This window comes from Hyla sarda, chromosome 1, assembly GCF_029499605.1.
Source record: "Hyla sarda isolate aHylSar1 chromosome 1, aHylSar1.hap1, whole genome shotgun sequence".
Lineage (NCBI taxonomy): Eukaryota > Metazoa > Chordata > Amphibia > Anura > Hylidae > Hyla > Hyla sarda.
Genome location: NC_079189.1, coordinates 507,150,831 through 507,176,224, shown reverse-complemented (window position 1 = coordinate 507,176,224; position 25,394 = coordinate 507,150,831). Strand labels below are relative to the sequence as shown.

The 25,394-nt window shown below is 45.4% G+C and overlaps 1 protein-coding gene and 1 long non-coding RNA gene across 4 annotated transcripts in view; one reads left to right on the top strand and one right to left on the bottom strand.

The window, feature by feature from the left end:
* The window catches only part of LOC130289715 (uncharacterized), a 33,632-nt gene extending 11,124 nt beyond the window's left edge, over window positions 1-22,508 (top strand). For 2 of the 3 annotated variants that reach the window (XR_008847473.1, XR_008847475.1), the window contains exons 3-4: window positions 4,804-4,923; window positions 22,354-22,508. This is a non-coding gene — a long non-coding RNA (uncharacterized LOC130289715). Of the gene's footprint in view, window positions 1-4,490; window positions 4,561-4,803; window positions 4,924-22,353 lie in introns of all 3 variants that reach the window. The other variant, XR_008847474.1, reaches the window with a different exon arrangement.
* Window positions 1-25,394, bottom strand: part of LOC130289654 (solute carrier organic anion transporter family member 4C1-like) — a 107,494-nt gene that overhangs the window by 31,230 nt on the left and 50,870 nt on the right. The window contains exons 5-9 of the mRNA XM_056537533.1: window positions 22,364-22,485; window positions 21,642-21,757; window positions 18,185-18,329; window positions 4,681-4,876; window positions 3,920-4,079 (exon numbers count right to left, since the gene is read on the bottom strand). Coding sequence (XP_056393508.1) covers window positions 3,920-4,079; window positions 4,681-4,876; window positions 18,185-18,329; window positions 21,642-21,757; window positions 22,364-22,485 — 739 coding nt within the window. The remainder of the gene's footprint in view (window positions 1-3,919; window positions 4,080-4,680; window positions 4,877-18,184; window positions 18,330-21,641; window positions 21,758-22,363; window positions 22,486-25,394) is intronic.

Genomic DNA, 25,394 nt, shown 5'->3' with positions numbered 1-25,394 from the left:
GCATGTCCGTCACATCCCCATACCGTCCGAGCCAGGTCATGATGTCATAACAAGAAAGCGACTCGTTACGGGTCAAAACGGTCACTTTCTTGACAGAGTTCTGACGGGAAATCGCCTTTACGGCGAAATCCCGCCAGCCGGGCTCGTTCTTCGCCACTTCGTAGTTCGACCAGAAGAGTTCAAGACCCTCCGGCCGAACGAAACTGACGTCAAACTCAGACGAACCATAGGGGTGAATCAGGGCAAAGATGTCGCTCGCCCTGAATTCCATCTGAAGGAGGAGCTCAACCACTTTTGCGCGAGGTGGGCACGCATCCTCGCCCCTCCAAATCAGACGGACCACATTCCTACGGTTATTGTCCTGCCCGGATGTCGGGAGGGACCAGACCACCTCCCCATTCCTCTCTCGAAAAGCCCCCAAACCGTGCCTCTCTATCCAGAAAGACAGGTCGACCTCACCCCTTCCCTCTACCTGGATCGACCTGTCACCCCTGCGTAGAGCCTCCAGGAGGCGCTGTTGCAAGAGGCCTCCAGAGCCGGACGGAGACGGGGACCCCCCTGAACCCCCGGCAGCGACATTGGCATAGCTCCTAGGAGCAGTCACTACCGGGGGGGCAGCCGGACCAGACCCAGAACCAAACCCAGAACCACTAATAACACCATTCACACCACTCCTCTCATCATCTTTCTTCCCATTCATATCACTACTACTCCCACCATCATTCACTCCACTGACTCTCCCACATACACTCCTCTCATCCACAACACTTCCACACTCAGCATTCTCACATCCAGCACTCTTATCCTGACTAACATTTTCTGGGCTGGCTGGGACTTGTAGTGTTGCAGGTTTTATTACACTCTTTTTTTCTGGCTTAGCTGCCGGGGTCGATGCTGATAGTTCCTGCTCCATAGCTGAAGTCACTTCCGGAGTCTGGGGCTGCCCCTCCGGGCGCACCCCAGCTCCTCCCACAGTGCCAGCACCTACTTTTCCCAACCACACGGGTTCTGTGGATGATGCCGGCGCCCGGACACTCCCCCCCCTCACAGAGGAGTGCCCCGCAGCGCCCACAGAATACACAGTACTCGGAGGACCGCCCCCCGAGCACACAGACCTACCACTCTCCTCCACCGGCACCCGGACACTCCCCCCCCTCACAGGGGAGTGCCCCGCAGTGCCGGTAATGCCCATAGCACTCGGGGAACCGCCCCCCGAGCACACGGCAGCATAGCTTGCCTCGCCACTGCCCACCATCAGCCCATCCTGCCCCTCCCTACCGGCAAGATGGGTGGGCTTCACATCTATTGCGCCCTCTGCCTTTTCTGACGCCATGCTGTACCCCCCATGCTGGCTCCGTTCCACCACAGAAACGGGGTCTGGCAGTCTGGGGGGCCCAGCAGCCTGAACCAGCTTTGCAGCTGGCCCAGACTGCTGGAAGGGAACAAACACATATTGTACTGTTTCCTGAATCTTTTGTTTCTTAGCTTTTCGCTTCACCACCACATCCTCACACTGATCTTCTCCAAAGGTAAAATTCTGGAGGTGGGCTGGGGACTCCTGCATTATGATCGCCCTCAACAATCCCCCAGCCTCACTTTCCACATCCTCCTCACTATCGCTTGCTGGTAGTGCCACCTGTGCTGGCTCAATGTAGCTGTCCTGTGTTTTGGTGTCATAGGGAGTAGCCGCAGGAACAGCATCCATCTCCACAACTTGTGCACTTTCTTCCACCTTCTCCTCCTCCTTTACAGCTTCACCACCATCCTCGCTATCTTCACCGCCACTACTCTCCCCAACATCCACCTCCACCTTACCTGGGGATTTCGTGGCGGCAAACCGGCTGTCGTTCTCAAGCTTTTCCTTAAAGAGACCGCTCCCCTCCAAGATCTCTGCTCTCCTCTCCTCCAGCTGCACAATCTCAGCTTTCAGTGCTGCGATCTTTTTCCTTAACTCTGGCCTGTTCTTTTTTGGTGCAGTGTTCACCAGATTCTGAGCGCCTCGCAGATCTTCTCTGGCCAACTTCAGATCCTTGCCGCACCGATCATACTCAGCAAACCTCGCGGCCAGGCGGGAGCAGTAGTTGGCACTGGAATCCTTGGGCCCTCGCTCTACCCACAACTCCACACTTCTCCTCCTCGCCTTTTGTCCACCAGATCTCTGGCTGGTACCTGTTGCCGGGGGAGCAGAGCCTGCATTGCTGCAGACTCTGCCAGATCTTCTACCCCGGGCCGGAATGGCTGTTGCTGTTTGCTCTCCACCCCCCGCCAGCCTTGAAGAACGGGAGGTTGAGGCCAGGGACGCCATGCAGGGAGGCTCTCCCAAGGAGGCTGCCACACACCTGGGGAGGCTGATGAAACACCTGCTCTGGTCTGCTGGAAGTCTCTGGAGCACACAAAGAGACACACCCGAATGAGCTGCACACCAAACTGCTCAGGACTACAGGAAGTGCTCTCTGCTGACACCTCTGTCCGTGTCAGGAACTGTCTAGAGTAGGAGCAGATTCCCAATTCAAACCTCTCCTGCTCCAAAACAGTTCCTGACATTGACCACAGTGCTCTCGGCTAACACTTCTGTCAGACAGAAAAGATCTGCTTAACTTCCTCTTGAGCATTCAGCAGCTGATAAGTACTGGAGGGATTACGATTTTTTTAATAGAAATAATTAACAAATATGTTTAACTTTCTGGCAACAGTTGATTTAAAAAATGCCAAGGAGCTGAAAAAAACACAAAAAAGTGAAAAAACGCCAAAAGGATAAAAAAAATAACGCCAAAGTTAAAAAACGCCAAGTGGAATTAGAAATTTGCGATTTCTCATTGATTTACAGCTAACATTTGGCCGCAGCTTTGCATGGATCAGCGAGATAGGGGCTTGATTGCTCAAGCCTGTAGCTCAGGCTTGGAGCAATCAAATGCCGATCGGATGTGACGGAGCAAGGTAAGGGGGTTTCCGCTCACGTCCTAGCTGATCGGAACATCGCAATTTTATTGCGATGTCCCGATCAGCCCGACTGAGCTTCCGGGAAGCGTTTACTTTAATTTTTAGACGCGGTGGTCAACTTTGATCGCCGTGTCTAAAGGGTTAATTGCGCGCGACACACTCGGTGCCGCACGCTATTAGCCCAGGGTCCCGGCTATCGTTAGCAGCCGGGACCGAGCCAGTGTGATGCGCCGGGACCGGGCGAGGGGCGTACTAGTACTCCCTTCGTCCTGAAGGAGTTAAAGGGGTACTTCAATGGAAAAGAAAATGTCATATCAACTGGCTCCAGGAAGTTAAACAGATTTGTAAATGACTTCCGTTAAAGAATCTTACTTGCCAGCTGCTGTATCCTACAGAGGAAGTTGAGTTTTTCTTTTCTGTCTGACAATAGTGCTCTCTGCTGACACCTCTGTCTGTGTCAGGAACTGTCTAGAGTAGGAGCAGATTCCCAATTCAAACCTCTCCTGCTCCAAAACAGTTCCTGACATTGACCACAGTGCTCTCGGCTAACACTTCTGTCAGACAGAAAAGATCTGCTTAACTTCCTCTTGAGCATTCAGCAGCTGATAAGTACTGGAGGGATTACAATTTTTTTAATAAAAATAATTAACAAATATGTTTAACTTTCTGGCAACAGTTGATTTAAAAAAAAAAAAAAAAAAAAAGGGTTTCCACCGGAGTACCCCTTTAAGGGCCATGCCTTCCATGTTTATAGACCATCTGTTTCGGCTGCCTCTGTCTATTCATGTGTAAAGAATGGAAGGTGCATTGTTATTGCTAGCTCTGTCCCAGAATTAAAGTTCCCGTCATTGCTGTCTGCTCAGACTATGTCCATACACTTTGCTATAAACAAGGATATTGAAATTAATTGGCATCATTTTCACATCTAAATGAAATTGTGCTATAAAAAACAAAACTTAACACTATAGGCTAAACCTACCTTTATATCATCATCAGTAGATAAAGCTTGAGAACTGCATCCGGCATAACATGCTGAAAAATACTGCACTCCATCAGCTCCACACACTGGGTCATAAAATGAGCGAGCACATGAACAGTTACTGTTACATGGGGCTGACATATCACCAAGTTCTCCAGTCCTAATTTTACATTAGAGGAAAAAAGAAGATTTATTAATGAGTATATCATTTACATGAATTCTATATCAATCACTTGTGTATAACACCAAGAATCAATATGCCACCCTCTTCTTGGTTAAATAATAATAATTCTATGGAGCCCATCTTCACTGAGTGCAAAACAGCGGGGAGAAAGACCACTCTGCTGCACACCTTCCCTGGCTGGTTCTAACCCACGATAGAGGTCTGACACAGTGCTCAATTAGGCCCTTCTGCCTCGTTGTTTTAGCAATTGGTGGGGGGTGGGGGGAATTAAGCACCTGTCATCATAATATGTCAAAGGTTTTTATTCATGATAGGTGTATAACTGAAATAATCTTTTATAGAATATTTTTATTTAGAAATATAAAATGTTTTCCCAAAAAATCACAGATGACCACAAGTAATCCACCTTGGAATTAACCACAGTGTAAATTAGTAGCTGTTTCCATTCAATTCAAAGGTAATATTTATAAGTTGCAGAATGATAATTTATTTACTTTTATGAAAAAAACGATAGTGTAAAATTAAGCATACTAGTAAGCTTCATGGAAATACATTAAATATAGAAAAACAAACTCACCCATTATAATTCACTGACACACCAGCAAAGGGGTCATTCCCACATTTAGCAAATATGAACACGGTGGCAAATGCCACTGATATAAATGATAAAACAATGCTCAACCGCATTATATTTTTACAGCCAAGCTTGAATTTTGAGACAATTACGCCACCTATAACTTGTCCTAGGGCCGCTGCTGGAATCAGTATACCACCTGGAATTTACAGAAAAGGACAGCAGCTGTTATAGAATACATATAATGTAAGTGCTCAAAATTCCCATCTTATAGCAACTAAAAATACTATTATACCCAATTATAAGGTTGGTATTATTAATACACAGGCTATACAAGGGCTCACAAATGTTTAATGACTCAGACCTGAGCTGTATAGTCCCAGTCAGGCAAGATCAGGAAAGCCTACCTATAAAAGTATGTGCGGAATCAGGCGGAAAAATTCAGTTCGTAAATTCCTTTTAGCACAATGTTAAATTAATGTAGCAGAATTTACTCTGTCCCATTCACACGGCAGATTTTCCGTTGCAGAATTTCCGCTGTAGAAGTTCAGCATTCCGGATTCCACAAAAAGAACAAACATGTTAATTCTTTTTGCGGAATTCCAAAGCAATTGAAGTCAGTGGGACCCTGAATTCCGTCTGGAATCTGTGTGTTGATTGCAAGAAATTCTACCTAAATTCAGCACAAATTCTGGGCACGTTACGTACAGAATCCGCAAAACTGCAAAAAATCTGCTTCTAAGGGTACGTTTACGCGTTATTACTAGCAGCAGGTTTCACGCTGCTGGAAACCTGCTGCAAGTTACGCTACCAATGATTTCAATGGGCCCACAGACAGTCCGCAATAGTGTCAGATTTGCGGACTGTCTGAGGACCCATTTAAATCAATGGTAGCGTAACTCACAGCGGGTTTCCCTCAGCAGGAAACTTGCTGCTAGCTACTATCGTGTGAACACACCCTAAAATTGTAGATAACCACTGTATCCCAGTTCAGAAACTTTAGCTCATTAGGGAATTTAGCTCATTAGGGAAAGGTCACATGTAGCGTACATGCAGCATATTTCCCGCTGCGCCGAATCTGCTGCACAGTAAGAAATATGCTGCGTGCTATCTGCAGTGCAGTGGCTATCTGAAGCTGCGCCAGAGTGTCAATGTGACTGCCGCATGCGGGCCCTACTCCAAACCTCACTGCACACACAGGGCTGCCACCAGGAAGCCCTGTGTGTCTGCTCATAGGAGAATATGCAGAATATTTACTGCTGTACATCACATTTTGCGCAGTGTGAAATATTCTGCATATACCTTACATGTGACCCTGCCCTTAATGTTTTTGTTTTCTAGTCCATGAATTAAGTAACACTCACAAATTGTATAAGGATAATCCAGTCACAACGTATAAGGAATAAATGCAATAGATTAGATATTAGTATAGTTACATAATCTCCAGGTGATACCAAGTAGTTGCATGTTTCCACCCTCAACATAAACAGTAAATATATTTAAGTCAAAGTAATGTATCCAAACACAATACACATAAGGTTACTGTAACAGTAGTGACCCCTAGTGGTTATCCATGAGTATAACAACAAACCATGTTGGTGATATTAGTATAAGTTTGAACTGTGAGTAACCACAACATCTTATTGGTTTTCATCTAGATGTTCTAACACCCTTTGTCCTCTTATATGATACATATTGTTACCATGTTTCTAGGAAGGTCTGGGGTATGGCGGTCAGTATTCTGTCTGTGACTCCTTTCTCTTTTCTCAATTTTTTTCATTTATTCTACTGTTCTGATTCCTTATCTGTTTTCTTATCCTTGATTTTTTCTTACTTACAGTTCCTTTTTGTTACCAATTTCCATCTGTATTACAATATACAGTAGATTATGCTATTTCTATTAGAGCCATATTGTATTTGGATAAATTTGTCCATTTACTTTGAATTATATTACTGTATTTAAATGGGCACTGTCAGATACAAAAACTTTTATATGTTGAACATCTTGGCAAAATATTACTTTTCTAATATACTTCATAAGAATATACTTATATAGATATCATGGCTTATAAAATCATGGCTTTGTCCAAGCTGAAGCACAGGCCTGGACATATCCAGTAAGTGAGGGTGGGATAGCACTCCTCTGTGCTCTCTCCTGTCTGATAGTACTCCTCGGTGCTCTCTCCTGTCTGATAGCACTCCTCGGTGCTCTCTCCTGTCTGATAGTACTCCTCTGTGCTCTCTTCTGTCTGATAGTACTCCTCTGTGCTCTCTCCTGTCTGATAGTACTCCTCTGTGCTCTCTTCTGTCTGATAGTACTCCTCTGAGCTCTCTCCTGTCTGGTAGTACTCCTCTGTGGATTCTTCTGTCCGATAGTACTCCTCTGTGCTCTCTCCTGTCTGATAGGACTCCTCTGTGCTCTCTTCTGTCTGATAGCACTCCTCTGTGCTCTCTCCTGTCTGATAGTACTCCTCTGTGCTCTCTCCTGTCTGATAGCACTCCTCTGTGCTCTCTCCTGTCTGATAGCACTCCTCTGTGCTCTCTCCTGTCTGGTAGTACTCCTCTGTGGATTCTCCTGTCTGATAGTACTCCACTGTGCTCTCTCCTGTCTGATAGTACTCCTCTGTGCTCTCTCCTGCCTGATATGACTCCCCTGTGCTCTCTCCTGTCTGATAGCACTCCTCTGTGCTCTTTCCTGTCTGATAGTACTTCTCTGTGCTCTCTCCTATCTGGTAATACTCCTCTGTGCTCTCTACTCTCTGATTGTACTCCTCTGTGCTCTCTACTGTCTGATAGGATAGAGGAGTACTATGCTATGGCATTGAACAGTGTATGAAATCTAATGATTGCATGTAATAGTCCCCTATGGGAACTAAAAAATGGTGTAAAAAATAGTTAAATGTGATTTAACCCCTTCCATGATGAAAGTTTAAATTACCCCCCTTTTCCCATTAAAAAAAATAAATGTAAATAAACATACACATATGTGGTATCTCCCCTTGCGTAAATGTCCGAACTATAAAAATATTATTTTAATTAAACCTGCACGGTCAATGACGTATTCATAAAAGAGTACTAAAGATCGAAATTGGGTATTTTTGGTCTGTTTGTATACCCTAAAAAAATGTCTAAAAAGTGCTAAAAATGAGCCCTCTTATATCCCCATATGTGGGAAAATAAAAAAGTTATAGGGGTTAAAAGAGGATATTTTTAAACTGCTAATTTAAAAAGGTATAATTCATTTTTTAAAAGGAGTAAAACAAAATAAAACCTACATAAGTATGATATCATTTTAATCATATGGACATACAGAATAAAGATAAGGTGTCATTTTCCGAAAAGTGCACTGCGCAGAATCGGAAGCCCCCAAAAGTAACAAAATGGCTTTATTTTTAAAAATTTTGCCCCACAAATAATTATTTTTGGTTTTGCTATAGATTCTGTGGTGAAATGATTAAGGTTGTTACAAAGTACAATTGGTGGCACAAAAAACAAGCCCTTATATGGGTCTGTAGGTGGAAAGTGATTTTTATAAGGTGAGGTGGAAAAAATGAAATAGCAAAAATGAAAAATGCCCTGGTCCTTAAGGTGAAAATGGGCTTAGTCCTTAACCCCTTAAGGACTAAGGCCATTTTGACCTTAAAGGGGTATTCCAGGAATTTTTTTTATTTGACTATGCTACATGGGCGGTAAAGTAAAATATAATGTCTGTACCTGTGTGTGATAGTTTTCTCACAATTCTTCTGTCATTTTCAACCCAATATTTATTTTTAACATCATACAAAATGACTGTTGTCTCAGATTTTTCCCAGCTTGCAATGCGGCCGAGACCTGAATCATTAGTCAGCTAATGACAGGGAGCTTGTCTGTTTCAATGAGTGGAGCAATCGCTTGGTGGGAGAGAGATCTATCTGCAACTAATGCAACATCTGTTGGCACCCTGATTGAGAACCACAGGTCTTTTGAATGGATGCAGCTCATTTATGTTTTAATGGGTGGGGTGGCTGATGTGTGGGAGGGAGGAAAATGGAATTATGGGATTCATATTCAAAAAAAGAGAACTCAAAAAGGAAATACCAGTTCACAAAAAGCTAGCCACAGTGTCCATTACTGTCTGCCAGGTACGTACTATAATCACCTTATGGTGGATAACCCCTTTAAGGACCAGGCCATTTTTTGTTTTTGCAATTTAATTTTTTTCACCTCACCTTCTAAAAACACTTTCAATTTTGCACCTAGAGACCCATATAAGGGCTTGTTTTTTGCGCCAACAATTGTACTTTGTAATGACATCAATCGTTTAACAACAAAATCTACCGTAAAACAAAAAAAAAATATATATATATATTTGTGGGGTGAAATTGAAAAAAAAAAATTGTAATTTTGGGTCTTTCTGTTTCTACACAGTGCAATTTCAGGTAAAAAGTACACCTGATCTTTAATCTGTAGGTTCATATGGTCACAAGGATACCCAATTTGTGTAGGTTTTATTTTATTTTACTAATAAAAATAAAAACATATCCCAACTACATGGACCAAAATTTGTATGTTTAAAATTGTCATCTTCTGACCCCTATAAAGGTGTGTTCACACCACGATTTTACTATACAGTTTCGGCATACGGTTTCATATAAAAAACTTATGCAACCGTACAGAAAACCGTGCCCATAGACTTCCCATTCAAAACCGTATGCACCATTATATATACGGCTGTTTCCTTTTTTCAAACCATACGGTTTTTTTACTTTTTTTTTTTTTCCGGACAGAAAACTGTGGCCTACCTGAAAAACTGTATTAAACCGTATACAATTTTTTTAACAAGGGAGTCAATGGGAACCGTACAGAACCGTATGTGCGTACGGCTCCATCCGGTTTTCACCATACGGTTTTTGGCTTTGCTCAGTTTTTTTTCATGGAATTTCAATCAAACAAGTAAAACTTTATTCATAATGGAGTGAAAAGTTAAAAACGTATACGTTTTTTCTCAACCGGACCGGACATCATTTTTCAAACCGTATACCGTTTTCAACTGTATACAGATAAAAATTTGTACACATGTTTTGATACAGTTTAGTCAGGTTTTGAGTAATCCGTTTTTTTAAATCAAAAACCTGACACAAAACTGTATTGCAAGAATGTGGTGTGAACCCACCCTAACTTCTTTATTTTTTCACATACGGGGCTATATGAGGGCTAATTTTTTGCGCCGTGGTCTTTAGTTTTCATTGGTACCATTTTTATTTTGATGGGACTTTTTGATCGCTTTTTATTAATATTTTTATGGTATGTGAACTGATCAAAAATGCGCAATTTTGGACTTTAGTATTTTATTGACGTGTGTGCCATCGACCGTGCGGTTTAGCTAACCTTATGATTTAATAGTCCGGACATTTATGCACGTGGCGGTACCACATATGATTATTTTTATTTTTTAATACATTATTTTATTTAAAAAAATGGGAAAAGAGGGCGATTTGAACTTTTATTAGGGAAGGGGTTAAAGGGGTTATCCAGGAAAAAACTTTTTCTTTATATATTCACAGGGTCCAGAAAGTTAAACGGATTTGGAAATTACTTCTATTACAGAATCTTAATCTTTTCAGTACTTATGAGCTGCTGAAGTTGAGTTGTTCTTTTCTGTCTAAGTGCTCTCTGATGACACCTGTCTCAGGAACTGTCCAGAGTAGAAGCAAATCCCCATAGCAAACCTCTTCTACTCTGAGCAGTTCCCGAGACAAGCAGAGATGTCAGCAGAGAGCACTGTTGCCAGACAGAAAAGAACAACTTAACTTCAGCAGCTGATAATTATTGGAAGGATTAAGATTTTTTTAATAGAAGCTAAAACATGCAATCTTGCAAAGCTAAAACATGCAATCTTCTAACTGCATATACTGATCAGTGCTCTGCCATAGCAAAGAACTGATCAGTGTAACCGGCGATCTGCCGCTCTAGTCTGCTGTGCAGCAGCAGATTGCCAAACGGATGATGGAGAGGCGGGTGAGGACCCTCTTGTCTTCTTGTAAGCTGATAGGGACATCGCGATTATGTCGCGATAGTCCCGATTAGCGCTGCTGAGCTGCCGGGACACTTTCACTTTCTTTTAGACGCAGCGATAAACTCAAATTCAATGCAGCACCTGATATATGGCGACCTTTAAGTAAAGGACTACAGAAGTTGGGTGAGGCATTTGTAATGCAATAACATCTTGGGGGACATGCCCATATTTTGTACCAATAATTTTAGATTCTCTTTAACTGATACTACTGTATGGAGTAAAATTTAAGTACGGTAATGAATGGATAGACGTTGTCCATATACCTTATTAGTGTATATGTGGCATTGGGGTTACCCTCTTAGGACCCACCTCTATTAATCACAGCAAAGGGTACCTGGCAATAGAATCTGGCAATAGATGCTAGTATATGTGTGGAGTCAGATGGGGTAATGTGTATATTAACCTCTTCGTGACATCAGGGCATGGTTGACCTAAACACCACTCGAGGTAGACCAGCTTAACCTGTCCCGGGCACTGGGGCAAATAATCACTCTGACACAGGTTACGGTAAACTGGTATGCTTTACTGAGGTAGACAAGGTGTTAATTCCATACAGCTCAGATTGGCACTAAGGAGATGCAGGGGGAACTTAGGGAAGCTTATTGGCTTGCTGGGACTTGTAACTGCTATTGATTTGACTGATGCAGCCACGCTGGAATTTAGTAATTCACAGACTTGACTGACTGACTACTTGGACTGGACTTCAGCAGAATCCCCAATAGGTTTAGTCCCTACCATCAGGCTTTGACTTTCACCAACAGTGCAGGGGTTGACTTGTAGTAGAAGTGTGGTTGCTGGACCAGGCCTCCTTCAGGAACACTCCACAGACTCAGCTCAGCACTAAGAGCAGGAGCTCAAGAGAGAGAGCTGAACCCAGACCTCACTATATAAGGGGGACAATTTAGAGAGATCCCATTGGGCAGACAAGTCACCTGTTCACCTTGCATACTCCCCTGACAACAAAGGTCCTTAGCAACAATACATTTCTTAAGGCAAAAGTACATATAAAATACAATATATTAACTTACATAATAATACATCCTTTAGTGCAATATAAAGAGTTCTAAGGAGAAGGGATCAGTGACGGACATTGAGCAGAATCAGCCACACAGGGTGGGCAGGAGTATAGAGGTGCGTGCATGTGACTTCTGTACTGGGTCACCATATATGTAGTATCCATTGCAAGCAATTTGCTGTCGCTTTATAAATCCCTGTCAGTAAGCCAAAATTGATATACTCTACACAGATAAGCCTTAAAGGGGTACTCCGCCCCTAGACATCTTATCCCCTATCCAAAGGATAAGGGATAAGATGCCAGATCGCCGCGGTGCCACTGCTGGGGATCCCCGCTGCGACACCCCGCTATCATTACTGCACAGAGCGAGTTCGCTCTGTGCATAATGATGGGCGATACAGGGGACGGAGCCGCGTGACGTCATGGCTTCGCCCCTCGTGACATCACGGCCCGTCCCCTTAATGCAAGTCTATGGCAGGGGGCGTGACGACTGCCGCGCCCCCTCCCATAGACTTGTATTGAAAGGGGCGGGCCTCGACGTCACGAGGGGTGGAGCCGTGATGTAACGATGCTCCGGCCACTGTATTGCGCGTCATTACTAGTGTTGCTCGCGAATATTCGCAATTATAATATTATTCGCGAATATCGTATATTCGCGAATTCGCGAATTTCGCGAATATAGCGCTATATATTCGTAATTACGAATATTCTTTTTTTTTTTTTCTTCACAGTACACATCACAGTGATCACCCCTCTCTGCCTCCAGCTTGTGTGGTGTAAAGAAGGCTGTAATACTACTGTGTGAGACTGGCGTGCGAAAATTCGCATATGCGAAAATTAGCATATGCTAATTTTCACATATGCGGATTTTCACATAAGCAAATTTTCGCATGCGCGTATTTTCGCGTACGCGAAAATAAAACTAGAATATAACGAATATGCGAATATTCGCGAATATATGACGAATATTCGTCCATATATTCGCGAATATTCGCGAATTCGAATATGGCCTATGCCGCTCAACACTAGTCATTACGTGCAGAGCGAACTCGCCGTTACGCACAGAGCGAGTTTGCTCTGTGCAGTAATGATAGCGAGGCGCTGCAGTGGAGATCCCAGGGCTCCCCAGCAGCGGCACCGCGGCGATCTGACATCTTATCCCCTATCCTTTGGATAGGGGATAAGATGTCTAGGGGCGGAGTACCCCTTTGAAGTTTACTTTGAAATGTGAAGATCACATTAGTAGTTCTTTCATACAGATCAACCTGTATTTCAGGCTTACAGTCTCTTAAATAAACATAATACTAATACTAATAGTAACATAAGGCGGCCATGCTGTACTGTGGATCAATGCTTCGTTGTTCAGAGATTTATACCCGACTTATAATTATCTTTAACATGAGCTTTATCAAAGTATATAAAATCCTTTCTCTAAATCGTGCCAGCATTCATTGCAATACTTTTTATTGTCGCTTTCCTGCCAACCATCTGCCAAAACTGTAGTAATTCCTATCACATATCATTGACTTCACATTCTTTCCAAATTTACCAGCCCGGATAAACAAAACTGTAAACTGAGAAGTAGCTTCGGATTTGCTTTTCTTCATCTCATAACAGAGAAGATTTACCCAATATGTAATTCTTCTTAAATAAAGAAACTAATGAAATGATCTTTACAAATTACGTAATTGCCTTAAATTGGACCAAACTTACAAGCTTCTTTAACAAAGGCAAGATAAATGGTTAAAGAGGTATTCTCATCTTATGATGTTATCCTCTGTGACATCCCAATAGATGTGGACCCACAGTGCCACAATTGCCAGCTGGTCAGGCAAATAAAATGGGGCAATCTGACGCAGCAGAGCTGATACAGCTGTTTATTAGCAGAGCAGGTACAGACAATGGCTGGCCAAGATGGCTACAGGTGCAGACTGGCTAGAACAAGCTTCAAGCAGGCTGGTGGTAGACAGTCTAGGATCATACATAGGAGATGCAGGTCAAAGTTCAAGGGATGAGGTATACAGGCAGGGATCAGGAACACATGATCAGCAGACAGAGTTCAAGTTAGGCAACAGACCTTAGCAGTGCAGGATACAATCCAAAATGCAACCTTGCTGAGGTCTGGACGACTTATATGTGCAGTGCCTGACAGGGATTGGAGGAGGATCTGTTAGGTAGTTCACGCTGGCTCTATAAAACTCTGCCAGTGCTCGCACACGGCTTCTAGTGCGCAGAGCGGAAACACACCAGAGCAGGGAGACTATGAAATACAGCAGACACATGGCACAGAGAATGTTACTTGACGCTGGTAAGAACCAGGACACATGGTACGCTGGTGGTTGCCAACCAGCAGCAATATATCCTCTATCTACCGGGGTCCCAGTGGTTGGACCTCCACAATCAGTTCCACTCTGGGTCACATGGGAATGCAGCCAGTGGAAACTACTGTAAACCCAAGAACACCAGTCCACATCATGTGGGTGCTATTGTCCAGGTCATAGTGCCAGTGGCTAAGAAGGCCACAACTTCTATTTTCTTTATCAAGAGTGTCGTTGGCAGAGAGAGCCACATCTTCTATTATCCAGTAAGAAGAAGTTATATGTGCCATGTGTGCACGATAAGGAATTATCTGGTTTGTGACGCCAAGTTTGTGGTGACACGGGGTGGTGTTGGTGGAAATACCTGATCCCTTCGTAACTCCAGGGCACCGTTATCCTATACACGGGCCGAGGTTTGGGACAGCTTCTCCTTGGCCAAACACGGGGAGTAAATGAACACACTAACGTCAGGTTACGGATAACTGTCTTTACTGAGCTGGTGTAGATGGTAATACACACAAACAGCTGGCTTTTGGTGAGGGAGCCCTGTTGCCTTGCTGATACTTGTGGTGCTTACACCAAACAGATTAATACTTACTTGTGAGACGGAAGATTGATTCCAGGTTTTTTTAAATTAACTGGTGCCAGAGAGCTAAACAGATTTGTAAATTACTTCTATTAAAAAAATCGTAATCCTTCCAGTACTTATTAGCTGCTGAATACTACAGAGGAAATTATTCTCTTTTTGGAACACAGAGCTCTCTGCTGACATCATGACCACAGTGATCTCTGCTGACATCTGTGTCCATTTTAGGAACTGTCCAGAGTAGGAGAAAATCCCCACAGCAAACATATGCTGCTCTGGACAGTTCTGAAAATGGACAGAGATGTCAGCAGAGAGCACTGTGCTCGTGATGTCAGCAGAGAGCACTGTGTTCCAAAAAGAAAATAATTTCCTCTGTAGTATTCACGCACGTTACGCTCTAGGGCCAGCGTCAGAACATAGTAACGCCGGCCCATTGATACGACGCACACTAGGTGCAGCAGTGTTCCCCCCACATTATGTGCAGGTGCAACAGAATTCCCCCCACATTAGGTAGGCAGTGTTCCCCCCACATTAGGTGCAGCAGTGTCCCCTCCACATTAGGTGCAGCAGTGTTCCCTGCCCATACCCCCTGTCCAGACCCCCCCCCCCAGGGCCATTTTTTTTGGTGGGGGTTTGACTGCTGAGACCCCTACCGATCACCTCGGTTAAAGTGGTTCTCCAGCTGTTGGAAAGCTAAAACTCCCATCATGTCTGAAGAGCCTCTAGCAATGGGAGTTGTAGTTTTGTAACAGCTGGAGAGACACAGATTGGACACAGTTTTACCCATCATCACTGCAGAACTTACAAGTCACTACAGCTCTGATGGGACAGTCAGGAGAATACACAATGATGTCAGTGACCTGAGTGACGTCTTCTGACTTGAGTGATATCTTCTCTGTTATCTTTTCTTCTTCATCGGGTCCAGAAACCAGGTCTTCCTCCAGCTCCATCTTCTCTGCAGAGTCTGACATCCAGACATCATTGGCTCCTCACTTTGTCAGCAGATCCTCATCCTCTGCATGAAGACAGTAATCATTATAACCTTGCCAGAAAGTGTACCCTAAATAAAATACTGCCCCACACTGAACCCTGAATATACTGCCCCACACTATACCCTGAATATAATACTGCCCCACACTGTACCGTAAATAAAATACTGCCCCACACTGTACCCTAAATAAAATACTGCCCCACACTGTACCCTGAATATAATACTGCTATACACTGTACCCTGAATATAATACTGCTATACACTGTACCCTGAATATAATCCTGCCACACACTGTACCCTGAATATAATACTGCCCCACACTGTACCCTAAATATAATACTGCTATACACAGTACCCACTAAATATAATACTAACACACACTGTACCCACTAAATATAATACTGCCATACACTGTACCCACTAAATATAATCCTGCTATTCACTGTACCCACTAAATATAATACTGCTATACACTGTACCCTAAATATAATACTACCCCACACTGTACCCTAAATAAAATACTGCCCACTCTGTACCCTAAATAAAATATTGCCCCACACTGTACCCTAAATAAAATACTGCCCCACACTGTACCCTGAATATAATACTGCCATACACTGCACCCTGAATAAAATACTGCTATACACTGTACCCACTAAGTATAATACTGCCCCACACTGTACCCTGAATATAATACTGCCACACACTGTACCCACTAAATATAATTCTGCCACACACTGTACCCTCTGGATATAATGCTGCCATACACTGTACCCTGAATATAATGCTGCTCCACCCTGTATCCACTGAATACAATACTGCCACACACTGTACCCTGAATATAATGCTGCTCCACACTGTATCCACTGAATACAATACTGCCACACATGCATACACATCATATATACATATACACCCCCTCTTATCCTCTGTGTCCTCATCATCCCAATAACCCCCCGCCAAACCTCTCCTCATCATTACTATAACTACCCCCCCACCTCTCCTCATCACTACTATAACCAGGGGGGTTATGGGGGGTGATGAGGAGAGGTGCAGCTCTCATCATCCCCATAACACCCCCTGCACCTCTCATCACCCCTATAACACCCCCCCTGCACCTCTCATCACCTCCATAACACTCCCCCTGCACCTCTCATCACCCCCATTACACCCCCCCTGCACCTCTCATCACCCCCATTACACCCCCCCTGCACCTCTCATCACCCCCATTACACCCCCCTGCATCTCTCATCACCCCCATAACACCCCCCCTGCATCTCTCATCACCCCCATAACACCCCTCCTGCGTCTCTCATGACCCCCATAACCCCCCCCCCCACACACACACACACACACCTCTCATCACCATTGCAGTCCCCTAACCACCATACAATCCCCCCCCCCCCCCGGGCCCCCCGCGCCTCCGGTGCCGGGTTTACTTACTGTGCCGGGGATCGTTGCAGCGGTGTGAGTCTGCTGCTGCTCCTGTCACTGCACGGAGGATGCTGGAGGTTCGCGTGGGGACGTAAGCAGGGACAGGTCAGGTGATTGGCGTAGACGTGCGTGCCTGTGTGGGGCACGTGACGTCTCTACTCCCATCAGCCCCTGACCTGTCCGGTGCCGGCCCTGTTTTGTTTCTTAAGGGGCCCGCGCCCTACAAAAAGGTAATTTAATTGAAATGTGCGGGCCCCCCCGAAGTGCCACGTCGCTACAGGACGGGCAAGCACCGACTCTGCTCGGGGCCCCCCAGCCAGCTCGGGGCCCCAAGCAATTGCTTGGTTTGCTGGTCCGGTAGCGACGGGCCTGGTTTCAGGAGAAACCAACAGGAGCCAAATTGTGAGAATAATTACTCACTATGGTAAAGGATCTACAAAACTAAAGAGCTCTTATAGACTGGAGTAGGCAGGTGAATTGCCTGCCATTTTTGTCGATCAAATAAAAGAGTAAAAAGAGTCCTGCTGTTTATTTTACACTTCATTACCAGAACTAACCTAGCATCTTTTTCGGCCCTGCTTTAGCCCTCCAAGTAGGAGAAAGACCTGCAGGAAGGCCTATTAATTCTGTGATGTGGAAGGAAGGCCTATATGTACTGTACCTTTAAATGAGAGTAGTGTCGAGCGTGAATATTCGAAATGCAAACTTTTACCGCAAATATCGGCACTTCGCGATTTCACGAATATTTAGAATATATTGATATATATTCGTAATGCCCCACAAATTAATGTTCTGCATGGGCTGTGATGCAAGATTTGTATGGATACATTTGAACACATATCTCATAGCTCTGTTCACAATACATTTATAGTTTCCATTATAATGAAAACCACAAGGGCATTTACAGGAAGAACAGTATTGCATACTGTGTTATTCTTTTAGTCAAATGTGACCGTAGTGTGAATATTGCCTTATAGATTAAGATGGTTCGGATTTTTTAAACATGGTGTTTCAGAAGAGGTCTACTGTATAGTGATAGCAGTTATGGATAACTCATCTCATCCTAACGATTATAATGTTTGGATATGAAAATTAAATCTTTACTTACCTCCAAGAATTGCTGAGAAGCTTGATGTTAGTGAAAACTGGTTTTCAATAAATTTGGGAAGAAATGTTGCAAAGCCAGTGGTGATAAGTGCATCTGAAGAGCTGGCAAATGTTAGAGCCATAAGAACGGGATTTTTCACCATAAGCTAAAATAAATGTGTATGATTTGTTAGTAAAATTAAGCATTAGCATACCAAAAATATACCAAAAATATTTCTAAATATTTTCAATTTTGAACACAAATACCCCCAGCCCCCCCCCCCCCCCCCCATACCCTGCAATTGCAAGGCTTATGCCCCTGGCTGTGCCTCATGGACATTAAGTCAAAGAACAGTGTCACGATTCGGCTTCCAGGTAGTGGATCCTCTGTGTCAGCGAGGGATTGGCGTGGACCGTGCTAGTGGACCGGTTCTAAGAGGCTACTGGTTTTCACCAGAGCCCGCCGCAAAGCGGGATGGTCTTGCTGCGGCAGTAGCAACCAGGTCGTATCCACTAGCAACGGCTCTACCTCGCTGACTGCTGAGAAGGCGTGGGACAGAAGGACTAGGCAGAGGCAAGGTCAGACGTAGCAGAAGGTCGGGGGCAGGCGGCAAGGTTCGTAGTCAGGATGGGTAGCAGAAGTTCAGGTACACAGGCTTAGGACACACTAAACGCTTTCACTGGCACAAGGCAACAAGATCCGGCAGGGGAGTGCAGGGGCAGTGATCTGATATAGTCTGGGAGCAGGTGGAAGCCAATTAAGCTAATTGGGCCAGGCACCAATCATTGGTGCACTGGCCCTTTAAGTCTCAGAGAGCTGGCGCGCGCGCGCCCTAGAGAGCGGAGCCGCGCGCGCCAGCACATGACAGCAGGGGACCGGGACGGGTAAGTGACCTGGGATGCGATTCGCGAGCGGGCGCGTCCCGCTGTGCGAATCGCATCCCCAACGGCCATGACAGTGCAGCGCTCCCGGTCAGCGGGACTGACCGGGGCGCTGCAGGGAGAAAGACGCCGTGAGCGCTCCGGGGAGGAGCGGGGACCCGGAGCGCTAGGCGTAACAGTACCCCCCCCCCTTAGGTCTCCCCTTCTCTTTGTCCGGTAACTGCCTCCCCTGGGATGAGGACACCGGGAAAGAATGGAGGGTTTCCTCAACGGCAGGCAGTACAGCAGGAGTGGGAATGGGGAGGGAGGGCAGAGGGCGAGGCCTAGCACGGGGCAGTGTGACACCAGGACGGGGGCCATGGGGAGGCACAGAGGCTTGCCTGACGGGACTGGGAGGGGGGGAGAGGCATTTCCTGTGGCAGGCAGAGTCCCAGTTCTTTATCTCCCCGGTGGTCCAATCAAGGGTGGGGGAATGAAGCCGGAGCCATGGCAGACCGAGGAGGACCTCAGAGGTACAGTTGGGGAGAATGAAGAACTCAATCCTTTCGTGGTGGGGTCCGATAGACATCAGGAGGGGTTCTGTGCGGTAACGCACGGTGCAGTCCAATCTGGCTCCGTTGACCGCGGAAATGTAGAGCGGCTTGACGAGACGGGTCACCGGGATGCTGAATTTATTAACAAAGGACTCCAAAATAAAATTCCCGGAGGCACCAGAGTCCAAGCAGGCCACGGCTGAGATGGAGGAGTTGGCTGTAGGAGAAATCCGCACGGGTACCGTGAGACGTGGAGGAGCAGACTTGGAACCAAGAGACGCCACACCCACGTGGGCTGGGTGCGTGCGTGCGTTTCCCAGGCGTGGAGGACGGATAGGGCAATCCACCAAGAAATGCTCGGTACTGGCACAGTAAAGACAGAGATTTTCTTCTCTACGGCGATTCCTCTCTTCCTGGGTCAGGCGAGACCGATCCACTTGCATGGCCTCCTCGGCGGGAGGCCCAGGCGAAGACTGCAAAGGATGCTGTGGGAGAGGTGCCCAGAGATCTAAGTCTTTTTCCTGGCGGAGCTCTTGGTGTCGCTCAGAAAAACGCATGTCAATGCGGGTAGCCAAATGGATGAGTTCTTGGAGGTTGGCAGGAATCTCTCGTGCGGCCAGCACATCCTTGATGCGACTGGATAGGCCTTTTTTAAAGGTCGCGCAGAGAGCCTCATTATTCCAGGATAGTTCAGAAGCAAAAGTACGGAATTGTATGGCGTACTCGCCAACGGAAGAATTACCCTGGACCAGGTTCAACAGGGCAGTCTCGGCAGAAGACGCTCGGGCTGGCTCCTCGAAGACACTCCGGAGTTCAGCGAAGAAGGCCTGGACTGTGGCTGTGGCAGGATCATTGCGGTCCCAGAGCGGTGTGGCCCAAGACAAGGCCTTTCCTGAAAGAAGGCTTACTACAAACGCCACCTTAGACCGTTCTGAAGGAAACAAGTCCGACAACATCTCCATATGCAGGGAACACTGAGACAAAAATCCACGGCAGAGTTTAGAGTCCCCATCAAATTTGTCCGGCAGGGACAAGCGGAGGTTAGGAGCGGCCACTCGCTGCGGAGGAGGTGCAGGAGCTGGCGGAGGAGATGGTTGCTGCTGTAGCAGAGGCAGAAGTTGCTGTAACATGGCGGTCAACTGCGACAGCTGCTGTCCTTGTTGGGCAATCTGCTGCGATTGCTGAGCGACCACCGTGGGAAGATCAGCGAGACTTGGCAGCGGCACCTCAGCGGGATCCATGGCCGGATCTACTGTCACGATTCGGCTTCCAGGTAGTGGATCCTCTGTGTCAGCGAGGGATTGGCGTGGACCGTGCTAGTGGACCGGTTCTAAGAGGCTACTGGTTTTCACCAGAGCCCGCCGCAAAGCGGGATGGTCTTGCTGCGGCAGTAGCAACCAGGTCGTATCCACTAGCAACGGCTCTACCTCGCTGACTGCTGAGAAGGCGTGGGACAGAAGGACTAGGCAGAGGCAAGGTCAGACGTAGCAGAAGGTCGGGGGCAGGCGGCAAGGTTCGTAGTCAGGATGGGTAGCAGAAGTTCAGGTACACAGGCTTAGGACACACTAAACGCTTTCACTGGCACAAGGCAACAAGATCCGGCAGGGGAGTGCAGGGGCAGTGATCTGATATAGTCTGGGAGCAGGTGGAAGCCAATTAAGCTAATTGGGCCAGGCACCAATCATTGGTGCACTGGCCCTTTAAGTCTCAGAAAGCTGGCGCGCGCGCGCCCTAGAGAGCGGAGCCGCGCGCGCCAGCACATGACAGCAGGGGACCGGGACGGGTAAGTGACCTGGGATGCGATTCGCGAGCGGGCGCGTCCCGCTGTGCGAATCGCATCCCCAACGGCCATGACAGTGCAGCGCTCCCGGTCAGCGGGACTGACCGGGGCGCTGCAGGGAGAAAGACGCCGTGAGCGCTCCGGGGAGGAGCGGGGACCCGGAGCGCTAGGCGTAACAAACAGGTATAAAACATTGCATCACATCAATATTATGCAATACTGCAGTTTATTATTATTAAAATTACTATTGGTTATATCATTTTTGTTATAGTTAATTATATTACCAAAAAAGCCAAAGGAAAATCTTTAAAACTTTTGCCAAGATTCTTGGACTCAACAACGTTTTCACTTCCATTGTTATGTGCTTGTGAAATCCGTTCAGACTGTACTGCAGCCGTACCTGTAATACGAGAAATACATATTCCTAAAAATACATATCGTAGTGCGCAAATCTACTTAGGATATTTGTTTTGGGCAAAAAAACACAAAGTGCAAAAAACAATGAACGTTATATGACTGGGCTTGGAGAACAATAGTATATACAGTGAAGTATTGGCTCTCAGGTGTCTCAATATTAGAATAAAAACTATTCTTGATAAATTAAAAATGAATTACCATGGGAGAAAAATACTAATAATAGTAGTTGATAGTGTTGTAATGTTGGATGTATTATAAAACTTGGTTGATGCAATGTAACATTACGCAATGATTTGCTATAACCTCCTATTTTTGAACCTTTCGAGCTGCACCAAATTTAACCCATTTATTAAGAAACAATGCCAAACCTGACCTGGCATTGCTTTTTCCCTACAGCAGATCTATCGACAGGGTGTGGACCCTTTGCTGAATCTAGAGCATGCTGCCCTAGGGACAGATTGGTGCAACAGCCTTAATAAACCTTCCCTGATAGATAATACACCATCAATTTTATTTTCTTTAATTTGTAATAATATCTGCATATTTGTCTTGACATATCATATTTTGTCTTAAACGCAGGTTAACATACCTGGCAAGTGTTTGGGGAAGCAGGAGAAAGGTAAAATAAGCAACCAGGTCGCCAGACCCACGATTAAGAAGGCAATCCACCATGCACCAAGCCATCGGGGGTCACTGGTAGACAGAGGCACACTGCATTGGAAATAAAAAAGCAAATGGGATCAATCACAGGCATAAGGTTCATTGCTAACAATAGTTACGTAAACTGTTATATAAGATAATGACATAACTCATCAGGGTGCTTCTAATATGCTGTACATTATTCATCAATAATTTTCTAGTCCAAGCTTTAGAATGGTATAATACAGTAATTTCTGAGATACTAAAAAAAGAGCTTATGGGTAGGGTCACACATGCTGTATTTTGCTGCGTATTTGCTGCTGCTTATTTTCCTATCCATTGAAGTTAATGGATAGCAAAATCAGCTGCATAAAATACACAGCAAAATGCAGAACATGTGACTCTATTCTTAGGCTAAATTTCCACTTGCCAGTTTTTTTTGGACAGCTTCCACTGCAGTTTTTGAGCCAAAGCTAGAAGTGTATTCTAAAGGAATGGGAACTATAAAGGAAGGACTTACACTTCTCCTTCCTACTGGATGCACTACTGGCTTTGAGTCAAAAACGTTAGTGGTAGTTTTCCTAACAACTGCCAGGTAGAAACCCAGCCATGCTGGACTGCGGATTTTAAATATTTAATAAAAGTATTAAATAGTTTGTTAGAAGCCAGGATGGAGAGGATTACAGGAACAGACAGTTGTCAGTATCAAGAGAGAGTTTTAGACCTATTAAGTAAGAGCCATACTGAAAGGTACAGTGGGAAAAGGAAGATAGACAGTTTTATGGCTAGCCAGGGCCAAAGATTAAGAGTAGTCAAAGTGTAGTACAAGGGAACGCAAACAATAAATTGTTATAAAAAGCTAGAAGCTAACAATCTACATGTACAGAGGACCATTGATGAGAAGTCAATGAAAGTGAAGGGAGTTGAGGATAATTCCTCTCCTTGGACATCCCCAAAAACCACCTCTTTCGGCCTCTCACAGTGATCCTCCACTGGTCACACACTTAATCTAATCTTCACACCGCCTCACACACTTAATCTAATCTTCACCCGCCTCACACACTTAATCTAATCTTCACCCGCCTCTGCACCATATTAAAGCTCTCAAATACACCAATCCATGTATCTTTTGACATTCTCTTCTCTGTTCCCTCCTGCTATCCCCCAGTTCAGAACCCTGCCCACACTCTTAGAAACCTCAAACATCTCAACTTCGACACAATCTCAGACTCTCTTCTACCACTCTCCACAATATCTTCTTTTTACGATGCTGACACATCCACCAAATTCTATAACACTACAGTCACCTCAGCCCTTGACTTAGAGGCTCCTCTCACACAAAACAGAACTCTACATATGAAGAGGAAGCCCTGACACAAAGATGTAACTAAGCAACTTAGGCAAGCCTCTAGGGTTTCAGAGCATCCTTAAAAGAAAACCCACAGTACAGTAGACTTTACAGCATACAAACAAGCATTCCTCACCTTCAAGTCTGCACTCTATTCTGCTAAGCAGAACTACTTCTCTACCATCATATCCACTCTTTCCCACAACCCCAGGCAACACTTTTACACTTTTAACTCCCTCCTCCATCTATCACTACTACTGTCCATGTCTCTGATGTCAGCAGACAACTTTGCTACATACTTCAAACACAAGATTGACTCCATCAGGGAAAGCTTTACTTTACAGCCCCAACAACCCATCTTCACTCCTGCCCAGTGCCCCTCCCCCATGACGTACTTCTCCACTGTTACTGAAGAGAAACTCTCCAAACTACTTTCCTCTTCACACCTCGTCACCTGTGAATATGACCCAATCCCATCCCACCTCATCCCTAACTACAGTATTCATCCCGGCCCTAACCCACCTCTTCAACATATCACTAAACACTGGTACTTTTCCCTCATCATTCAAACATGCAATCATCACACCCATCCTCAAAAAACCATCTCTTGACCACTCCTCTCTGTCCAGCTACTGCCCCATCTCTTTTCTACCCTTTGCTTCAAAACTCCTCGAACAACATGTCTATCTTGAAGTGTCCTCCTACCTCTCATCCAACTCACTCTTTGACTACCTGCAATCTGGCTTCCATCCCCACCATTCTACTGAAATTGCCCTAACCAAGATGGCCAATGATGTGTTGACCGCAAAAGCTGAACGCAATACTCTGTTCTCCTTCTCCTTGACCTCTCCTATGCATTTGAACCAGTAGACCACTCTATCTTGTTATAGTCCCTCTAATCCCTAGGCACTAAAAATTTAGCCATTTCCTAGATCACCTTATACCTCACCAACTGCACATTCAGCGTCTCCCACTCTCATGCTTCCTCCTCACCCTCTCTCTGTTGGAGTCCCCCAAGGCTCTGTCCTGGGGCCCCTACTCTTCTCTATTTACACCCTTGGCCTGGGACTACCGCTATGCTGATTACACTCAAATCTACCTCTCCGGCCCTGATGTCACCTCCCTCCTATCCAAAATCCCAGATTGTCTGTCAGCTCTATATTATTTTTTCTCCTCCCGCTTTTTCAAACTCAACATGGAGAAAACTGAATTCCTCATTTTCCCCCAATACTGCTCCAACCCCCCCCCCCCCCCAGTCTATAAATCACAGTCAATGCTTCTACCCTCTCTCCAGAAACCCAAGTCCGCTTCCTTGGGGGTCACCTTTCACTCGGCACTGTCTTTCAAACCACACTTCCAGACCCTTAGCACTGTCTGTTGCCTACAGCTCATAAACATCTCTCAAATCCACATATTCCTCAACTTTTCCGCAACTAATTTCCACAACTAAACAATTGGTGCAAACCCTCATCATCTCCTGCTTTGACTACTGCAATATCCTCCTCTGCGGCCTTCCATTAAAAACACTTGCTCCCCTCCAATCTATCCCCCACTCTGCTGTTCGAATAATCCACTGATCACCTCGCTTCTCCTCTACCTCTCTATTTCTAAGAAATATTTTCCCACAGGATGA